At 42.7% G+C, this 21,472-nt stretch overlaps 1 protein-coding gene across 11 annotated transcripts in view; it reads right to left on the reverse strand.

The window, feature by feature from the left end:
• rasal2 (RAS protein activator like 2) overlaps nucleotides 1-21,472 on the reverse strand; it is a 421,164-nt gene that overhangs the window by 40,700 nt on the left and 358,992 nt on the right. For all 11 annotated transcript variants that reach the window (XM_073063632.1, XM_073063630.1, XM_073063629.1 and 8 more), the window contains 4 exons: nucleotides 17,604-17,748; nucleotides 9,584-9,728; nucleotides 8,301-8,537; nucleotides 7,622-7,823 (listed from right to left, as the gene is read on the reverse strand). In XM_073063632.1, the coding sequence (XP_072919733.1) occupies nucleotides 7,622-7,823; nucleotides 8,301-8,537; nucleotides 9,584-9,728; nucleotides 17,604-17,748 (729 nt within the window). The remainder of the gene's footprint in view (nucleotides 1-7,621; nucleotides 7,824-8,300; nucleotides 8,538-9,583; nucleotides 9,729-17,603; nucleotides 17,749-21,472) is intronic.

Below are 21,472 nucleotides of genomic sequence, written 5' to 3' on the forward strand. Positions count from 1 at the left end.
ATGGGCATGATACAAGGGAATCCTGTCCATTTTTCCCCATTAACTTCTACAATGGTATGATTCCATCATCTCAATTTTCTTGTCCTCATCAAGCAGGATCTTTTACTTCTTTCACTCAAGGAGTTCAAATCCCTTTGCAATCTTTTGCCAAATTTTGACCAATACTAACTACAAACCAAGGAGCATATTAAGTCCTAAATGCGAAGAAAAACAATACACCAACATTCCAAATGAGTAAATTCTACTTTAATGCAATTCCAAAATGAAATAAAACTATTTATCTTCATATGGAAAGTTAAAGTGAAATGAAAACGAATAAAATTTAAACATATTTTATGCCCTTTTTATTTTGCTGTAACATGCAAAGACCAGAAATTAATTTTGCTGTAACATGCAAAGACCAGAAACATCAATGAATGAACTGGCTGTCCAACCAAACCCCTTCAACAATTAAAACAGCCAGATGTATGCATGTAATTCCTTTATCTTAGCAAAAGCTCCCCAAGACATTTCATAGTAGTGCTATCAATCAGAAATGGACAACTGGTAACTTAAGTAGCTTGTAAGATTTGTTCACAAAAGATTTTAAGAAATGCCTTAAAGGTGACAAAAGAGTTACAAAACCAGAGATTTGCAGAGAGAATTCAGAACAAATGACCCTGACAACTAAGGACACAGCAACAGTAGTGCATATAACTAGCAGGTCACATGGAAACATGCAGATATCTTTAGAAAATTACATGTCTTAATGGAGACAGAGGGGAGCCTGTAGATATGGTTTATTTAGATTTCTAAAAGGCTTTGAGAAGACACACTAATAGAGGCTGATAGATAAATTGAGAGTTTATGGCACTGGAGGACACGTGCTAGAATGAGCAGTATACAGAGAAAACAGAATTAATGCTTTTTCAGGGTATAAGAATGGAGTACTCCAGGGATTAGTTCTTAGCCTTCAATTATTTACTTATATGAATAATCTGGAAGGTGAGGATGGGTCATGGTAGTGGGGGTAAAACAAAAATTTGCCAAAAGAGGGAATTCTAACAATATGAGAATATTGTGACCCTGGTGAGCGGTAGAGATAGATTGATTGAATGGGCAAAAACCTATTAAGTGGAATTCAATATGGCCACACACTTTGTTAGGAAGAACTAAAAGGTAGTTATAACTAAACTGGCAAAAGATTACAAAAGAGTGGAGGCACAGTGGGATCCAGACATTCTTATGCAACAATTACATATAGTTAGCAGACAGGTGCAGCAGGTAGTTAACATACAGCACAATACAGGCCCTTCGGCCCACAAAGTTGTACCAGACATGTCCCTACCTTAGAAACTATAAGGCTTACCTATAGCCCTCTATTTTTCTAAGCCCCATGTATCTATCCAAAAGTCTCTTAAAAGGGCATAAAATAGGAGTAACACCCTGGGAAAGGTTTCACTGCTAATGTAATGGTTTTTCTGTAGCAGCAGTGATTGGGTTTTGGCTAGAGATAACAGGGGCTTTGGAACGTGCCAAAGAGGGAGTATTTTTTTCTTGTGTGCCTGAATCTTTTGGTCGATCTGGGTCTTTTGTTCAGTGGAAGATGAAGAGAGAAGATGCCTGAAAAGAGAGGTCGTAGACACCAGGATGAAGTGAACCTGGAGTGGAGCTGGGAGTCAACGAAGCTCGGGGAAATTGAAGGAGGACCAATGGAAGGGAAAGCATGAGCTCTAACTGGTGCAGATTAGACTGTTTCATTAAAATGGGCCCTTTTCTTTTTGTTTACTTTACTAACCCTTTAGTCAAATTAAGAATTATAAAGCTAAATTGTTTAATTACATAGAGTGTACTGTCAGTTATTTCGTGGTACTGATTTGTAATGGGGGAACAGATCACACAGTGTCCACACAAACAAGAGGTTTTGCATCTCAGATTTCACATGTTTGGGTTATGGCTAGAGATAACAGGGTAAGAGACTGTCTTCCTTACACAACGCTGCCAGCCGAACCTGAGGATTACAACTGGGGGGGTATCGTTCCAGGATTGATTTTGTTGGATGCTGTGTGACTGCCCTGAGCATTGAACCAGTCAGTTGTGTGTTTAAGTGTGTGCTAAACTATTGTCTGGTAAAGCAATTACAATACGTAGGTATGGATGCTGCCAGGTTTGAGCAATGGTGTGCATCTACCGGGTTACCAGTAACAAATGTGTGCGTGTTGAGTGGGGTGGATATTTATACTCCTGATGAATTGTTAATTCAAGTTTTAAGTACTGTTAAAGCTGTAGGCAAGGTTACAATTGTAGGACGGAGAATGGATAAAATGTGGGCACAGACTTTATTTTAGTTCAGACTAGCACTGACGTAGCGGCAGTGGAACTGCCTGATACTATTAGGGCTCGGGGGGTGGGGGCAGGCTTTGAACTGTCCATACTTTCCGGGAGGAGGAGAGCGTAGGTGAGTGGGCTGAATAGCAAGTTGAGTCTCCCGTAGCTGGGCGCAGAGACGTCAAAGACAGGATTCTTTCATTTCTGCTTAGCAAGGGGAAGGAGTGGTTTGATTTGGAATATCTAATGAATCCCACTCCCCCAGTGAAGAGTGACAATTCTGAGTTAGTATCCACCATTACCTCTCTTGCGAATAAATGAAAAAATGCCCAGGTTCAAAGTCCCAGATATCATATGTAATGCACCATCAATAACTCTCGGAGACGTGAGGCGAGAGATAGGCTATTATTAGCTGGAAGAGAGAGCACTACCAGCAGCAAGAGACCATCACACAACATCCTGGAGACTGAGGGAGGAGTAGTGCCTCCAATCGCCTTTATACAGAGGTCTGTGGGAGGAGCCACAGGAGCAGTCAGCGGGGGGGCGTGCCCAGACAGGTATATGTAGTTCACCACAATATGCTCCACCTATTCTCAGGAATGAAGCCCACCCCTAAAGGGGAAGAGGAGTATGAGACTTGGGCGGAGCAGACCTCTCAGTTGTTAGATGAGTGGCAGTGCTCTGTGACATAAAACGACAGTGATTGGTTGAAAGCTTGAGTGGGTGTGCTGCTGACGTAGTGAGAGCCAGAAAGGCACAGAGTTCATAGGACACTCAAAGCAGCTGTGCAGGTTGACTCTGTGGTTAAGAAGGCGTACGGTGTATTGGCCTTCATCAATCATGGAATTGAATTTAGGAGCTGAGAGGTAATGTTGCAGCTATATAGGACCCTGATCAGACTCCACTTGGAGTACCGTGCTCAGTTCTGGTCACCTCACTACAGGAAGGATGTGGAAACCATAGAAAGGGTGCAGAGGAGATTTACAAGGATGTTGCCTGGATTGGGGAGCATGCCTTATGAAAACAGGTTGAGTGAACTCGGCCTTTTCTCCTTGGAGCGAAGGAGGATGAGAGGTGACCTGATAGAGGTATATAAGATGATGAGAGGCATTGATCGTGTGGATAGTCAGAGGCTTTTTCCCAGGGCTGAAATGGCTGCTACATGAGGGCATAATTTTAAGGTGCTTGGGAGTAGGTACAGAGATGTCAGGGGTAAGTTTTTTACTCGGAGAGTGGTGAGTGTGTGGAATGGGCTCCCGGCAACGATGGTGGAGGTGGTTAAGATAGGGTCTTTTAAGAGACTTTTAGATAAGTACATGGAGCTTAGAAAAATAGAGGGCTATGGGTCACCCTAGTAATTTCTAAGGTAGCGACATGTTCAGCACAACTTTGTGGGCCGAAGGGCCTGTATTGTGCTGTAGGTTTTCTATGTTTCTATATAACCCCCTTGCCACTTCTGTGGCCTACATGCAAGCACCAGAGAAGGTGTTTTGTGTGACGGGAAGCCCAATGGAGATCATGATGGGGTTTCAGAACACGTGTCATGAGAAGGGGCAGAAGCTTTCTGCCTACATCTTTCAGCTAGAGAGGCAGTTAAATTGCTTGCGGCGCAGAGGGGCCATTCAGAAGACTGAGGTGGATCAGTTAAGGATGGACCATAGAGAAAGGCGTCCAGTCCCAGAACCTGATCGCTTGGGGTCTCTGACTGTCTCGTAAGACATGCCCCCTCCCTCGTTTGTTGAGCTGATCAGACAAGTATGAGAGAAGGAGAATGCGTCAGAGGCATGGGAGACCTCCGTCAGCAGGGTACAGTCCTCCTACTGGTCCCCTGCAGTGAAGTGACTGTGGATAGCCTGCCCGGGGAGTGGCAGATGAGATTGTGGCAGAGTTGAGAACTGAGATGTCCTGGTTGTTATCACAGGGCAATTTACAATGACCAATTTAACCAGTATGTCTCTGGACCATGCAAGGAAACTGGAGTACCTGGAGGAAACCCACACAGTAATGGGGAGAATGTATAAACTTCTTTTGAGGAGTAGAGATAGGGTAAATGCAAGCAGGCTTTTTCTACTGAAGTTAGGTGAGACCAAAACTAGAGGTCATGAGCCAAGGATGAAAGCTTAAATGTTTAAGGGAAACATGACATGGAACTTCTTTGTTCAAGGTGGTAAGAGTGTGGAATGAGCTACCAGTGGAAGTGGTGGATTTGAGTTTGATGTCAAATTTAAGAGAAGTCAGGATAAATACATGGATAGGAGGGGTATGGCGGGCTATAGTCCAGGAGCAAGTCGATGAGACTAGGCAGAATAATAGCTTAGCATGGGCTAGATAGACAGATAGGGCCTGCTTCTGTTCTGGGTTCTCTATGACTCTGTATATACAATTATAAGAGGAATAGATTGGGTCGATAATCAGAATCTTTTTCCCATGGAAGGGGTATCAAAATCAAGAAAGTACATGTATTAAGGTAAGAGAAAGGGGTTTTAGAGGAGATCTTTGAGAAAGTTTCTCTTTTTTTACACAGAAAGTGGTTGACATTTGGAATTCATTGCAAGAGGAGGTGTAGAATCAGATATAATCACTGTTTAATAGACATTATCACAGGCACTTAAACAGGCAAGATATACAAGGATGCAGATCTAACAAGGCCACATAAAATGAATGTACGTAGGCAAAGGCATGGATATGATGGGTTGAAGGGCGCACTTTTGTGCTTTACAATCCTATGATAAGGCAAGCTTGAAGGGTCAGGTCTACCACTCTTTCCTCTATTTTCTTGTGTTCTTACGGTGGAAATTATAAAGTTGGATAGAGATAAAATCAAAGAAAGATTTAAAATATAGACGAGAATGTTAAAGTCAAACACAGGCAAGAGATTATGGTAAGCAATTTAACGTGAGGGATGGGACCTCATCCCCACCCATTTTCCTGTTGGAAATATATCAGTCGTAACAGTATAGGTGTGAGTGACCACTGCATAGGCCACCATGCAGAAACAAAGGTGTATAAAATCACAAGGGGTATTGATAAGGTGACACACACACAGTCTTCCACCTGGGAAGAGGAATTAAAGAGTGCAGAGGCTTAAGGTGGAGACTGAAAGATTTAAAAGGGATCTGAAGGGAAATTTCTTCACACAGAAGGTGGTGAATATATGGAATGAGCTTCCAGTGAAAGTGGTTGAAGTGATTACAATAACAAAATTCCAAACTTTCACATGGAAAAGAGGAGTTTAGAGGATAAGGCCAATCGAACTAATTTGGTGAACACTATTGTCAGGATAGATGAGTGGTCTGTTTCCATGTTGTATATGCATTACTCTATGAATGTCCACACATTAAGAACCATTAGAAAGTACAAACGTACAAATAATTGTGACACATGTCCCTCACTCAAAAACCATGTTCCTTTGAGCCCCTGCTGTGCACAACATGATTTTATTTGTGGCTCAAACATCATTTGATTCCATTTTGCCCTTCACACAGAAGAGTACACTGGCCACTTATGGTGACAGTGATTGATGGCCATTCTCTGGGCTGTTCAGTAATGTTTTGGGAGCTCACAGTGAAATGTCGCCTTATGTATTCCAGACCTGCATTCTTAAGCACTATAAAATTCTGCTCACTAACAGAAGTGGTGTCCTGAAGATCACTTTGAATTCAGCTGTTTTAAATAATGACACACATCTGATTAATAATGTCAAAGAATCCTAGCAACATCAATAACTGGAGATTAATCAGCAACTAATAAGTCGTACTTGAAGTCTAATCTTGGTCATTATTATTATTGAAAAGCAATCTGCCATGGCAATACATGATTCTAGATGCTCTAATATCTATCACACACACTACCTGAGTTCTGATACTTATCACAAACATTAGAGATAAAATAAACAGATGTTGATTTGAGCCAATGAAGGGGAATCAGCGATATTATCAAATTCTGGCAGCATGTTTCATGAGCACCATTAACATTGGATTTCAATTCTCTAATGGGAGGAGCAGTGAATTGGAAAGGAAGTGGGAGAGGAGAATGAGGAGCAATAAAATTGACTCTGTATCTGTATAACAGATGAATGACCAAATGTCCTATCTTGTGGCCTTCTTAAAACTGGAAATCAATTGTAGTTTCTAACTCAGCTTGGAGTCTGCATCCCAATGGCACGTACATTTAATTTTCCAGTTTCAGATAGTCCACATTTCATCTCCTCCTTTCTCTCTGCTTCTGATCCACACACATTCTCCAGTGACCTTCCTGGTCATACAGTTTTGATCTCCTCTCCCATTTGGTTCTACCTACTTGTCACCCACACACTTTTATCTATTGAATTTCACCTGGTTCCATTTGCCCATCACATCTCAGCACATACAGTTTCTTGTATATGTGTATCACCTCCCAGTCTCTGTCTCTACCATCATCCTCTCTTCTCACCTGGCTCCATCAGACCTTTGTTTTTTCTTGCCTGATTTTCTTTACCTCTGCCCATTGCCCACCAGTCAGTGTCTCCCAACTCCTCCCTTCTCCTCCCCTACCTATCTTTCCATCATCCCCCTCCCTACCTGGATCCAGCTACATCAGTAACCCATACCTTGCTCCTCCCTTTCACCTCTTTACCTAGGCTATATCCACTCTACATCCTCAGCCCTAATGCAAGGTCTTGACCTGAAATGAGGACAATCTTTTGCCTCTTGATCTGCTGTGATCTCCAGTGGTTTGTTCTTTGTTGCACATTACAGCACCTGGAATCTTTTGCACCTTCAATCTATTTTTTAAACCATTCTTCTTCTAAAATTTTACTGAAATAACTTGAGAGAAGCAAGTTCAGCCAGACCCAAAAAAAATTTGTTTCAATTTAATTACCAAATATATTATCATTCCTAACCAATAAAAAGCATAATCCATTTTCATTAACTACAAGATTACTAACTTCTCTTCTAAATTAACAACCATTGTACCAATTCCTCAATTTTATAGATTCTGTTAGCTTGCACTATTTCTCTGGGACGAATCTCATGTTTGCCCCTCCCCCCCAGCTCATATTAGCTCCACAGCATCACTTCTCCAACTATACCTCACTATTCCATATAACACAAGTCTCTCATATAGAATCATTAATGAAGAATGTTTTCTGATCTTCTTAAGTAAAAATGTTTGCCTCATTATTTCAGTGTTAATCAGAAAAGTGAAGTTTAAAATGTTAAAGCAGTAAAGTATTAAAACATGCATAAGATTAAAAATATCAGACTATTAAAATGCTTAATATTGTACCTCAACTACAATACTAAATAGTTTATCATTAAGTCAATTCAAGTACCTTATCAAGTTGAGACACCACTTCCCAGAGCAATGAGTGCAGGACAGAGAGCTCACGACCAAGGTCAATATATCCTTCAAAGCCTGGCGTGTTAGATATTGTGTCTAGGTTTGAGATTTCCACCAGAAAACGTTTCATTCCACTCCATTCATGTTCCAAAAAATCATTCATAAATGCCATGTATTCTTCTTTGTTCCCAAACCTATGGAAATCAGTGGAAGTGATTGAAAGATGAAGTGCTGACTGTCACAGTGGGAAATGATGGATGGGTTAAACATTTGTTATCAGTGTACCCTGCAGAACAGTGTCTCCAACTAAAATCAGTTCTTAACAAACTATCTGCAGCTACTGGACATACATGAAATTGTAGATTTAGCATCCTGCACCCTCATATTCAGCAACTCAGAATGCTGAATGGACTCGTGACCATAGTCAGCACACTTCTTCACTTGTCTAGAATTACCTCCTCTAAAATTCACTATAAACTGCTGATCCCCATGATTAAATTATTCACTCTCAGATATTAATCTGGACTTTCAAGAATTACAAAATACAAATTAGGGCAATCAAAGCTGATAATATATATGGAATTTCAATACAAAACAAATAATTAACCTTGACTCGCGTAACACTCGAGCAACTGAGATTAATTTAGCAGATATGGCAGTGCGTAACGTACTTGGTAAAATTGGCCAGATTCTGGATGACTTTGGCAATGAGGGTGAGGGTGCGAGAAGTTCGATCGTCTGGGTACTCCTGCATGAGGCCAAACAGGCTGGGTGACATGATTGCAGGACAGAGGAAACGTAGGAAGAGTGAGGCACTGATTAGGCGCTCGCTGGTTTCGTGCTTCCCACGGATTAAACATTGCTGCTTCCACGAGGCAAAGACTTCTTTAAGTTCCCGTGGAAACACACTGAAAAAAAAGTTAGGAAAAATAGATGAGTCATGTGGCAGACGAACTGGTATTTGGCCTGCATAGACATTAACCTCCTCTCATCCATCATGGATGTTGCTGATTTTCCGGATGTACATCAGAATTATAGTCCTTATATTTACTCATACTGGGTTTGAGATTATCTATTGGATATCTTCACATTTCAAAATTCTCCATAAAATAATTAACTAACAAAATATTTCTATCGGAGTAGGTGCAAGAAAGAGAAAGATAAATACAAATTCAGCACTGATGGGAAAACTGAACGTAGAAATTTAAACATAACAGATAAAACTTCAAACTGCTAAAAAGAAAAAAGGAAGATTTTGTCACACATGATGTGCAATGGATTTCTAGATGAATGGATTTGGCGGAAATAATTAAGGGCTATAGAAAGCTCAAGAGAAAGGTACATGAATGAACAAGGATTGCTGAATAGCCTCCCTACTGTCCCATTAAGTTGTAGCAGAGATAAATCAGTAAGACTCTGATAACCTGGCACACTTTGTACTTTGGTGGTGCTAGACTGGCAGGCTTTCTGGATTCTCAGATGTTATTTCTATTAATTCATTTTTCTCAATGTTACATAGTGTGACAATAGTCTTCTCAGTGAACCAGAAAGGTTCAAAGGAAATACAGAAACAGGAGCCCCAATGAGTGTAAAAGGGAGGCTTAAAACCAGGGCCCTAGAGAGTAAAATGGGGAAATGGGAAGCGGGGTATTGAGGGAGTATGGGAACCAAAGCCCTGTGAGTGGAAAAAGAAGAGTGCAAACCTGGGTTCCAATGGTAGAAATTACAGAAACAGGGACACCCTGGAGTGCAAAAGGGAGCGTAAAACGTCACTGGGTGAAGCAGATGTCAGACTATGTAGATTTTCAAATTGATAAATAGCAGATTATTGGAATCTAACTGGTACTTCAAACAGACCAGATAATTAGGAAATCTGACATGCTCCTTGAAAAAAATAAAAAATATATTTAAATTGAGTTTCCCTTCACTTCCTTCCCAAATAACAGTTCCTTACCAATAGGAGTTGATAATCTTGCAGAAAGCCAATTCACAACACATTTTGAGGTTACTCTGATGTTCTGGCAGTTCACTCGATGAACACTTACTTGGATCTACCTCACAATTTTCATCTGATTCATAAAGTGCCTTTATGAACTCTCCTGAAGCAGGATACAAGCAGGTAGAATTAGGTTAGTATTATTGTTTACTGGAACAATAGGTACACTACATTTTAAACCATAAGAACAGTGACATCTCATTGGTTCAACAAAGATCAAATTCTTGCCTCTGTGCTCACTGATCATCATTAAGCACAATCTTAGGAAATAGAAAAGTACACAGGTAATTTGCAGCAACAAATGCTCTTTTTATTTAGCAAACAAGTCCAGCATCAAAATCAACACATTTGGTTTCAAAGGGCATTGCTTCTGATGAATCTTAAGCATGAGAAAGGCTGCAGATGCTGGAAATCCAAAGTAACACACACAAAATGCTGGAGGAACTCAGCAGGTCAGGCCGCATCTATTGAAATGAATAAACTGTCGGCGTTTTGGACTGAGACCTTTCTTCAGGACTGAGAGGGAAGGGGGAAGATGCCAGAATAAAAAAAGGTGGGGGAGAGGAAGGTGATGTGGGAAAGGTCAAGGGCTGGAGTGCAAGGAATTTGATAGGAGAGGAGAGTGGACCATTGAAAGGGGAGGGCACCCAAGTGGGTAGAAGGTGGTTGATTACCTCTGCTTCTTTCAGCACAAGCAGAACTTCCCAGCATTTAAAATCTGATCCCCATTCCCATTCCAACATGTCAGACCGTGGCCTCCTCTTATGCAAAGATGAGGACACCTCGGGTGGAGGAGTAACACCTTATATTCCATCTTGGTAGCCCCCAACTTAATGGCATGAATATCAATTTCTCCTTCCAGCAAAAAAATCCCCCCCATTTACCTCTTTTTACCTCTTCTCACCTGCCTATTACTTCACCCTGGGTCTTCTCGTTCTCCTTTGGTCCACTCTCCTCTCCCAGCAAATTCCTTATTTTTCCAGCCCTTTACTTTTCCCACCCATATCGTTTCACCTTTCATCTTCCAGCTTGCCTCCTTCCCATCCCCCCACTTTTTATTCCAGCATCTTCCCCCTTCCTTTCCAGCCCTAAAGAAGGGTCTCAGTCTGAAAGGTCAACTGTTTATTCATTTCCATAAATGCTATCTGACCTGCTGAGTTCCTGCAACACTTTGTGTGTGTTGCTTCTGATGATTTTTTTTTCTTCTGAGTGTCTTGGTCCAAAATGTTGACTGTTTATTCCTCTCCATAGATGCTGCCTGACCTGATAAGTTCCTCCAGCATTTTGTGTGTGTTACAGGAATAAAAATGTCATTTTTTGATGTAACCAGTGGCCTTCCACAAGAATCAGTGTTTGAGTCTCAGGAACCTAACAACTTTGATCAGAGGGCTCAGTGTTCTGAAGATATACTGGAAAATCAGGTAGCAAGTAAACATAGAAAATCACATCACAAACAAGAGAAGATCTGCAGATGCTGGAAATCCGAGCAACACACACAGAACACTGGGGGAACTCAGCGGGCCAGGCAGCGTCTATGGAAAAAAGTACAGTCGACATTTTGGGCCAAAACTCTTCAGCAGGATTGGGAAAAAAAAGCCTAGGTGTAAATTTAAAAGGTGGGGGGAGGGGAGAGAGAAACACCAGCTGATAGGTGAAACCCGGAGGGGGAGGGATGAAGTAAAGAGCTGGGAAGTTGATTGGTGAGATGAGGTGAGAGAGGGAAAAGGGGCTGAGAAATGGAGAAGTTGGGGGGGGGGGGTTGTTGGGGGGCATTACCAGAAGTTTGAGAAATTGATGTTCATGCCACTAGGTTGGAGGCTACCCAAATGTAATATAAGGTCTTGTTCCTCCAACCTAAATGTGGCCTCACCACGACAGTGCAGGGAACCATGATGGACATACCAGAATAGGAATGGGAATGGGAAGTGGAATTAAAATGGGTGGCCACTGGGAGATCCCACTTGTTCTGGTGGATGGAGCGTAGATGCTCAGCGAAGCGGTCTCCCGATCTACATCAGCTCTCATCAATGTACAGGAGGACACACTGGGAGCACGGAACACAGTAAATGACCCCAACAGACTCACAGGTGAAGTTTTGCCTCACCTGGAAGGACTGTTTAGGACCTTGGATGGTAGTGAGGGAGGAGGTGTAGGGGCAGGTGTAGCACTTATTCTGCTTACAAGGATAAGTGCCAGAAGGGATGAATGGACAAGGTAGTCCTGTAGGGAGTGATCCCTATGGAAAGCCGAAAGTTGGCGGGGGGCGGAGGGGGGAGAGAAAGATGAGCATGGTGGTGGGATCCCACGAGGTGGCAGAAGTTTCGGAGAATGATGAGGTTGGTGGGGTGCTCGGTGAAGACAAGAGGAACCCTATCCCTGTCAGGGTAGTGGGAGGATGGGGTAAGAGCAGATGTATGTGAAACGGAAGAGATGCGGTTGAGGGCAGCATTGATGGTGGAGGAAGGGAAGCCCCTTTCTTTGAAAAAGGAGAACATCTCTTTTGTTCCAAAATGAAAAGCCTCATCTTGAGAGGATATGTGGCAGAGACGGAGAAATTGAGAAAAGGGCATGGCATTTTTACTAGTAGGGTGGGATAAGGTATAGTCCAGGTAGCTGTGAAAGTCCGTTGGTTTGTACTAGACATCACTGGATAAGCATTCTCCAGAGATTGAGATAAAGAGATCGAGAAAGGGAAGGGAGGTGTTGAAAATGGACCAGGTGAATGTGAGGGCAGGGTGGAAGTTGGAAAATTACACTTCAATCGAAGCAAGAGGCTGAGAGTGGAAGACTGAAGGCATCGCAGAGAGAAGATCATTTTTCTTTTCTTTAACAGCTCGGGGAAAAGAGGCTACGCTGCACAGGCACGTGATGTAGCGCACCAAGGTTTAAAAGAAAGACCGCCATATACAGCGGTCATCGTTGGAGTGGATTGAGTCGGAGTGGGATGGCTTTGGCTCAATCAGGCTTCGGCGAGAAACAGGCAGTGGCGAGGGTAGGTTCCGGTAAGTTTCTGTTTTTCTTCTTTTTTTTTGTTCAGACTAGAGAATATGCCAGGCAGGATGTTGGAATGCTCCTCTTGCAGGATGTGGGAAGTCAGGGAGACCTCCAGTGTCCTTGACAATGATACCTGCAAGAAGTGCATCCAGCTGCAGCTCCTAACAGACCATGAGAGGGAGCTGGATGACCTCCGGATCATTTGGGAGACTGAGCAGTTTATAGATAGTAGCTTCCGGGATGTAGTTACACCTAAGAAACAGGGCACAGGTAATTGGGTTACTGTCAGGCAAGGGAAGGGGAAAGGACAGGTAGTGCAGGGTTCCCTGTGGCCATTCCCCTCCAAAACAGGTATACCAATTTGGATACTGTTGGGGGGGGGGGGATGGTTTACCTGGGACAAGCTGCGGCAGCTGAATCTCTGGCACTGAGTCTGGTTCTGCAGTGCAGAAGGGAGGGAGGAAGAAGAGGAGAGCGGTAGTGATAGGGGACTCCATAGTCAGGGGTACAAACAGGAGATTCTGTGGTCGTGACAGAGACTCCTGGATGGTTTGTTGCCTCTCGGGTGCCAGGGACAGGGATGTCTCTGATTGCGTGCACAGCATTCTGAGGTGGGAGGGTGATCAGCCAGATGTCGTGGTACACATCGGTGCCAATGACATAGGTAGAAAGAGTCAGGAGGTCCTGAAGAGCGAGTATAGAGAGCTTGGTAGGAAATTGAAAAACAGGACCTCGAGGGTAATAATCTCCGGATTGCTGCCTGTGCCACGTGCCAGTGAGGGTAAGAGTAGGATGCTCTGGCAGATGAACACATGGCTGAGAAACTGGTGTAGGTGGCATGGTTTCAGATTTCTAGATCATTGGGACCTCTTCTGGGGCAGGTGGGACCTGTACGAGAGAGACGGGTTACACCTGAACTACAAGGGGACCAATATACTTGCAGGGAGGTTTGCTAGTGTTATTGGGGAGGGTTTAAACTAGGTTTGCAGGGAGATGGGAACCAGAGTGCCAGAGTAGATAGTGGAACGAGGGTAAAAATAAATAATGTTAGTAGTTCATGCAAAGTCACAAATAGTAAGGTTGTGTGTGGTGTTAATAATCTTCTGAGGTGTGTATATTTCAATGCGAGGAGTATTGTGGGAAAGGCAGACAAGCTGAGGGCCTGGATTGACACATGGAATTATGACATCATAGCCATTACTGAAACTTGGCTACAGGAGGGGCAGGACTGGCAGCTCAGTGTTCCAGGGTTCCGATGTTCCAGGCGTGATAGAGGCAGAGGGATGAAGGGTGGGGGGGTGGCTTTGCTAGTCAGGGTAAATGTTACAGCAGTGCTCAGGCAGGAAAGATTAGAGGGCTTGTCTACTGAGGCCATATGGGTGGAGCTGAGAAACAGGAAAGGTATGACCACATTAATAGGGTTGTATTATAGACCACCCAATAGTCAGTGAGAATTGGAGGAGCAAATCTGCAGAGAGATAACAGACAACTGCAGGAGACAGAAAGTTGTGATTGTAGGGGATTTTAATTTTCCACACATTGATTGGGACTCCCATACTGTTAAAGGTCTAGATGGGTTAGAGTTTGTAAAATGTGTTCAGGAAAGTTTTCTAAATCAATATATAGATGTACCAACTAGGAAGGATGCAATATTAGATCTCCTATTAGGAAATGAGTTAGGGCAGGTGATGGAAGTGTGTGTAGGGGAACACTTTGGTTCCAGTGATCGTAACATAGTTTCAACTTGATCATGGATAAAGATAGATCTGGTCCTCAGGTTGAAGTTCTAAACTGGAAAAGGGCCAAATTTGAAGAAATGAGAAAGGATCTAAAAAGTGTAGATTGGGACAGGTTGTTCTCTGGCAAGGATGTGATTGCTAAGTGGGAGGCCTTCAAAGTAGAAATTTTGAGAGTGCAGAGTTTGTATGTTCCCGTCAGGGTTAAAGGCAAAATGAATGAGAATAAGGAACCTTGGTTCTCAAGGGATATTGGAACTCTGATAAAGAAGAGAGAGATGTATAACATGTATAGGGAGAGTATACATGTATAAAAAGAGTAAGAAAATACTTAAGAAAGAAATCAGGAGGGCTAAAAGAAGACATGAGGTTGCTTTGTCAGTCAGGGTGAAGGATAATCCTAAGAGCTTCTACAGGCATGTTAAGAGCAAAAGGATAGTAAGGGATAAAATTGGTCCTCTTGAAGATCAGAGTGGTCGGCTATGTATGGAACCAAACGAAATGGGAGAGATATTAAATGGGTTTTTTGCATCTGTATTTACTAAGGAAACTGGAATGGAGTCTATGGAAACAAGGCAAACAAGTAGGGAGGTCATGGAACTTATACAGATTAAAGAGGAGGAGGTGCTTGCTGTCTTGAGGCAAATCAGAGTAGATAATTCCCCAGGACCTGACAGGGTATTCCCTCGGACCCTGACGGAGACTAGTGTTGAAACTGCAGGGGCCCTGGCAGAAATATTTAAAATGTCGATATCCACAGGTCAGGTGCCGGAGGATTAGAGGATAGCTCATGTAGTTCCGTTGTTTAAAAAAGGCTCAAAAAGTAAGCCGGGAAATTATAGGTCGGTAAGTTTGACATCGGTAGTAGGTAAATTATTGGAAGGAATACTAAGAGATAAGATCTACAAGTATTTGGATAGACAGGGACTTATTAGAAAAAGTTAGCATGGCTTTGTGTGTGGTAGGTCATGTTTAACCAATCTATTAGAGTTTTTCGAGGAAGCTACCAGGAAAGTGGATGAAGGGAAGGCAGTGGATGTTGTATACATGGACTTCAGTAAGGCCTTTGACAAGGTCCCGCATGGGAGGTTAGTTAGGAAGATTCAGTTGCTAGGTATACATGGAGAGGTAGTAAATTGGATTAGACATTGGCCCAATGGCAGAAGCCAGAGAGTGGAGGCCTGTGACTAGTGGTGTTCCACAGGGATCAGTGCTGGGTCCATTGTTATTTGTCATCTATATCAATGATCTGGATGATAATGTGGCAAATTGGATCAGCAAATTTGCTGATGATACAAAGATTGGAGGTGTAGTGGACAGTGAGGAAGGTTTTCAAAGCTTGCAGAGGGATTTGAACCAGTTGGAGGAATGGGCTGAAAAATGACAGATGGAGTTTAATGTGGACAAGTGTGAGGTATTGCACTTTGGAAGGTCAAACCAAGGTAGAACATACAAGGTAAATGGTAGGGCACTGAGGAGTGCAGTAGAACAGAGGGATCTGGGAGTACAGATACATAATTCCCTAAAAGTGGCATCACAGGTAGATAGGGTCGCAAAGAGAGCTTTTGGTACATTGGCCTTTATAATTCAAAGTATTGAGTATAAGAGTTGGAATGTAATGGTGAGGTTGTATAAGACATTGGTGAAACCGAATTTGGAGCATTGTGTGCAGTTTTGGTCACCTAATTACAGGAAGGATATTAATAAGGTTGAAAGAGTGCAGAGAAGGTTTACAAGGATGTTGCCAGGACTTGAGAAATTGAGTTACAGAGAAAGGTTGAATAGGTTAGGACTTTATTCCCTGGAGCGTAGGAGAATGAGGGGTGATTTGATAGAGGTGTATAAAATTATGATGGGTATAGATAGAGTGAATGCAAGCAGGCTTTTTCCACTGAGGCGAGGGGAGAAAAAAACCAGAGGTCATGGGTTAAGGGTGAAGGGGGAAAAGGTTAAAGGGAACATTGGGTGGGGGGTTTCTTCATGCAGAGAGTGGTGGGAGTGTGGAATGAGCTGCCAGATGAAGTGGTGAATGCGGGCTCACTTTTGACATTTAAGAAAAATTTGGACAGGTATATGGATGAGAGGGGTTTGGAGGGATATGGCCCAGGTGCAGGTCAGTGGGACTAGGCAGAAAAATGGTTTGGCACAGCTAAGAAGGGCCAAATGGTTCTGTGCTGTAAATGTTCCATGGTTCTATTTAAGTGATTGGGCATGGAGATGATACTTGAACTGAAGTATAGTGAACTTACTTACAAGGGTACAAATGCAAAGAGAACTTAGTAAATGTTGAGATTTGAGAACTTTGGGAATGCTTCTTTCAGAATAACACAATCATTTGGAAAGTACTTTTTATTCTAGGCTACATTGCAAGAGGATAGGAGTTAAAATGTAAGGAGGTGCTGTATGCATACAGGGCTTGTGGAGACTATCCAGGTCACAATTTTGGTTTCCTTCACCAAGGAAGGATGTATTTGCTTCAGAAGGGTATTCAACAGATTCTGGGATGTAAAGTTGCCCTTTGAAATAAGACTGAATAGACTGTTCTCTAGAAATCAGCAGAATTAGTGGTGGTCTTATGGCATTTAAGGGTTTGACAGGTTAGAAGCTATTATATAAAAATAAAGAGTGCGGTACATCCTTCATTCCCTATTTGAATGTATATTCTCACAAGAGGAAAGCATCCACTAGCTTGTGTTGTAAGCATTGCAGCAGATTCCAGGAAAGGTTCCTGGTTGGCTCTCTCCACTGGAAACCAGTTTAGGAAGCAAATATCATTCTGCACACTGTCACCGGGTATCACAGTGTCAGAACCAGCCATGTACCTCCTGTGGCGAATATGTCTTGGCCTATACCCTTATGCTTTCAATGGTTTTGTGTAAATCAACTCTAGATTTGAAGTCATCAATTGACCTTGGAGACAACCATGGCCAGCACTTGCTTCTGAGTCTGATTTCTCCAGCAAGTGTACATTCATGTAAACTTTTCTCATGGCATGATTTTGTCACTTCTGTGAAAGAAGACAGTTTCCTGATACTGCAAAAAGATTGAATAATATCCCAGGTAAATCCAGTCAAATTTGGTTCATTATTATTTATATTTAGAGGAGGGGGAAATACAATGTTTGTCATCCTCCCTCATATACTTGTATGTATTTTCCTATACCAAACTCTTCCAGGGTACCTGAGCGATAGCAGCAGCATCAGTGAACATAAGACAGACCAGTATATTCATATATCATTGTATCTTACCTAAGGCATCATGGAGGTACTTCTGGCCAACAAGCTTCAAATATTCTTCTATGGCTTTTGTTGCTAAGGTATTTTCCCTGAAGAGGAGAACATCATGCTCCCCACATCGATCTACCTCAGACATCACCAAGTCAGTCAGGAAATCCTGAATGCAGAATGAATTAAAAGCCTCAATGACGAGTAACAGCTGAAGTTCTATAATGTGTTGAGAAAATGAAATCTTCACTAACATCAGCACTCACTCACAGAGCTTCAATCTAAAGAGATTAAGACCAATTTGTGGAAGCATAGAGACTGGAAATGAGGCATATCTAGGTGAACAGAAATACAGGGGAGTGGATCATTCTCCATTACCTTCTGTGTACAGGAGTTGGCACTGAGCCAAACAAGGGGCATTCAAATGTGACTCTGTTTTATAGATGGTATAGCTTCAGGTTAATTCTTTAAATGCAGTTACTGGGAAAGAGAAGCAATATAAAAACTTCTATTTCTGAGACATTGAGATTCTGACGTTTATGCCAATGAAGAAAGAACATTTGATATTGAAATCCTCTTATCTGTGCATTCCAACACATAAAATTATCCAAAAATTTGACTGTTAAGAAGAAATGACATGATATCTGTTTCTAAAGCAGCTGAGCATAATACATACAATACCAAAACATAATAAAGATTGAGCAACAGCATGAAGGGCTTACTGAAGAAAAAAATCAAGTGGTTCCAAGCAATCACAATCAACATCCATCTCCCTTCTCTTTCAGACTGTCCAGGGTAATTTTTTTATTAAACAAAATATACTTTATTCAAAAATATAATTAGGTACAATAAACCATTCAATGACTCTCAGTCCTTTACAAATGTTTCCATTACAGTCTTTATATTCCCACCCTTTTGCTACCCAGGTGGCACTGTGTTACTTCATATTTACATACACTTGTTCAGGGGTATACACCCCACCCCACTAACCCTCAACTCCCGTGCGAGAAGAACCCTAGACTGTGGTCCTTCCCTACCGGGCCCTTGTGGTGGCTGCACCAAGTTTGAGTGCATCCCTCAGCACGTATTCCTGCAGCCGAGAATGTGCCAGTCGGCAGCATTCCCCCACGGACATCTCCATGTGTTGGAAGACCATCAAGTTTGGGGCTGACCAAAGAGCATCTTTCACCGAGTTGAAGATCTGCCAGCAGCACTGGATGTTGGTCTCCGTGTGCATCCCCGGGAACAGCCCGTAGATCAGAGAGTCCTCTGTTACTCAGGATGAACCTCGACACTGTCCCTTCCATCCTCCTCCACACCTTCTCCGCGAACCCACAGTGTGCAAAGAGGTGGGTCACCGACTCCTCCTCACTGCAGTCCTCCCGTGGGCAGAGGGGTGTGGGGACGACGTTCCGGGCGTACAGGAGGGATCGGACTGGGAGGGCCCCTCTCAGCGCCAGCCAGGTGAGGTCTTAGTGCCTGTTGGTGAGGTCTGGCAATGAGGCATTTTGCCAGATGAACTGGACAGTCTGCTCAGGGAACCACACCACTATGTCCATCACGTCCTTCTCCTGCAGTGCCTGCAGGTCCTTACGTGCTGACCACTGCCTAATGGCCCTGTGGTCAAAGGCGTTGACCCGAAGGAACTTCTCTTCGAAGGACAGGTATAGTGGCAACGACCAGCTGACAGGTAGAACCTGGGCACGTAGTGGTACTTGGTGCCCACATATCTGGGATCCACACACAACCTGATGCAGCCACACACAAAGCTGGCCATCAGGGTGAGGGCAACACTGTGAACGTTTTTGCCCCCTTTGTCCAGGGACTTGTGCATGGTGGTCCGTCTGACCCTCCCCATCTTGGATCTCCAGACGAATCTGAAGACGGCTCGGGTGATTTCCGAGCTGAAGGAGCAGGGGATTGGCCACACCTGTGCCAAGTACAGCAGCCCTGAGAGCACCTCACACCTGATGACCAGGCTCTTGCCCGCTATTGATAGGGAGTGCCCTCCCCACTGTCCCACTGCAGATACTGTCATATCAGGCACCACTTTGACTGAGTTTTACAATGTGGTGCAGTCAAATTAACACCAATTCAGTTGCTAACCTGAGAATGCTGCGCTATAAACAACACATCAATCATGAGTGGTGAGATACACATTTCTCAAAAGCATTAATTAAACAAAAAGACAAAAAGTTAAACAAATAAAATAGATGTTAGCAAGAGAGAACTTAAGCAAATCTGAATGTAATACTTCAGAGGAATCAGTTTTCAAACCATCCAGTTGCATTAAAGTAGGGTTAGATAGGTTACAGTCACATTATTATGGTGAGATTCTACATGGAATTAGGTCCTTCAACTAACCGAGAGAAAGCAGACCACCAGGCACTCATACTGACACCAGTTTTACTCTAAGCCACTGTACTCTCCTTGTATTCTTATCAATTTTCTCCGATTACCACACATCTACACATAAGAGGTAATCTACAGTGGTCAATTAACCCAGTGGTGGCCCGGTTGTTGGGGACCACTGAATTAACCCATTTGTGGAGGAAACCAGAAGAAACCCATGCAAACATAGAGAGAATGTGCAGATTCCATACATACACAGAACCAAGGTAAGGACTGAACTGGAACAGTGAGGCAGCAGCTCTACCAGCTGCAGCACTGTGACAATTATTAGCTTCATCAACAGGTTATTTTGGATATCTTGCATCTCCTAACACTGAATCTGGGCAAGGGTTCCAAATTACTTGGTAAGGACACCACCCAAACATGAGAAAAGTTAAAGATAATCTAATCAAAATGACACCAATAATTTGTGTTTGTCAGTAATCGCTGGAGTAGCTTCTGAGTACTAAACTCCCAATTTCCCATTACCTTGATCCCAGCAAGAAAATAAAGATCTATAACATTGCACTCGCTAATTGCTTCAAACCATTATGACTGATTTAAACATTTTTCCCTTTTGCATGATCTTTATTCAGACAACATAACAAGGTATTAGATTATTAATGCAACATGACACAGTAAAAAACTTGTAGGAAAAAAACCAAGGGGAAGGACGAAGAGACAGAGCATCTGTATTAACACCAAATGACGTGAGTCCACAGCATAAAAGGTCACTACTGGCTGGAGGTTATAAAGCAATATGTGTCAAATCACCTGACATCTTTTTTAAACAGAACATTCAGCACATCAGCAACATCTGGAGAGAAAAACAAAACTCAGTTTGGATTGATGATTATCAGGATTGGAATAAATTGGAGATGAACATGTTTTAAGTACAGAAACAGAAGGGAAATATGTGATTGGGGAGATTAGAGGAGAAATTAAATAAAAAGATGACGGCAGTGAACAGGGTGGTAATTGGATGAGAGTTAAATGATAAATCAAGAGAGAGAAGGTAAGGGCTGATAGTTGAGGGAAGATCCTCCAAAGTTATCACCAAATCTTCAGTTGGTAACAATTTCAACAAGAAACTACTGTATACATATTTGAACATAGAATCAGAATCAGGTTTATTATCACTGGCATGAGTCGTGAAATTTGTTGACATTGTTGAAAGGTGTTCAAGGGTTCAATGTCCATTTAGGAATCGGATGGCAGAGGGGAAGAAGCTGTTCCCGAATCACTGAATGTGTGCCTTCAGGCTTCTGTACCTCCTACGTGATAGTATCAGTGAGCAAAGAGCATCCCCTGGGTGCTGGAGGTCCTTAATAATGAAAGCTGCCTTTCTGAGACACTGCTCCTTGAAGATGTCCTGGGTACTTTGTACGCTACCCAAGATGGAGCCGACTAAATTTACAAACCTCTGTAGTCTCTTTCGGTCTTGTGCATAGCCCCCCCACCCCATACCTGACAGTGATGTAGCCTGTCAGAATGCTCTCCAC

Source organism: Hemitrygon akajei, chromosome 12 (assembly GCF_048418815.1).
Source record: "Hemitrygon akajei chromosome 12, sHemAka1.3, whole genome shotgun sequence".
NCBI lineage: Eukaryota > Metazoa > Chordata > Chondrichthyes > Myliobatiformes > Dasyatidae > Hemitrygon > Hemitrygon akajei.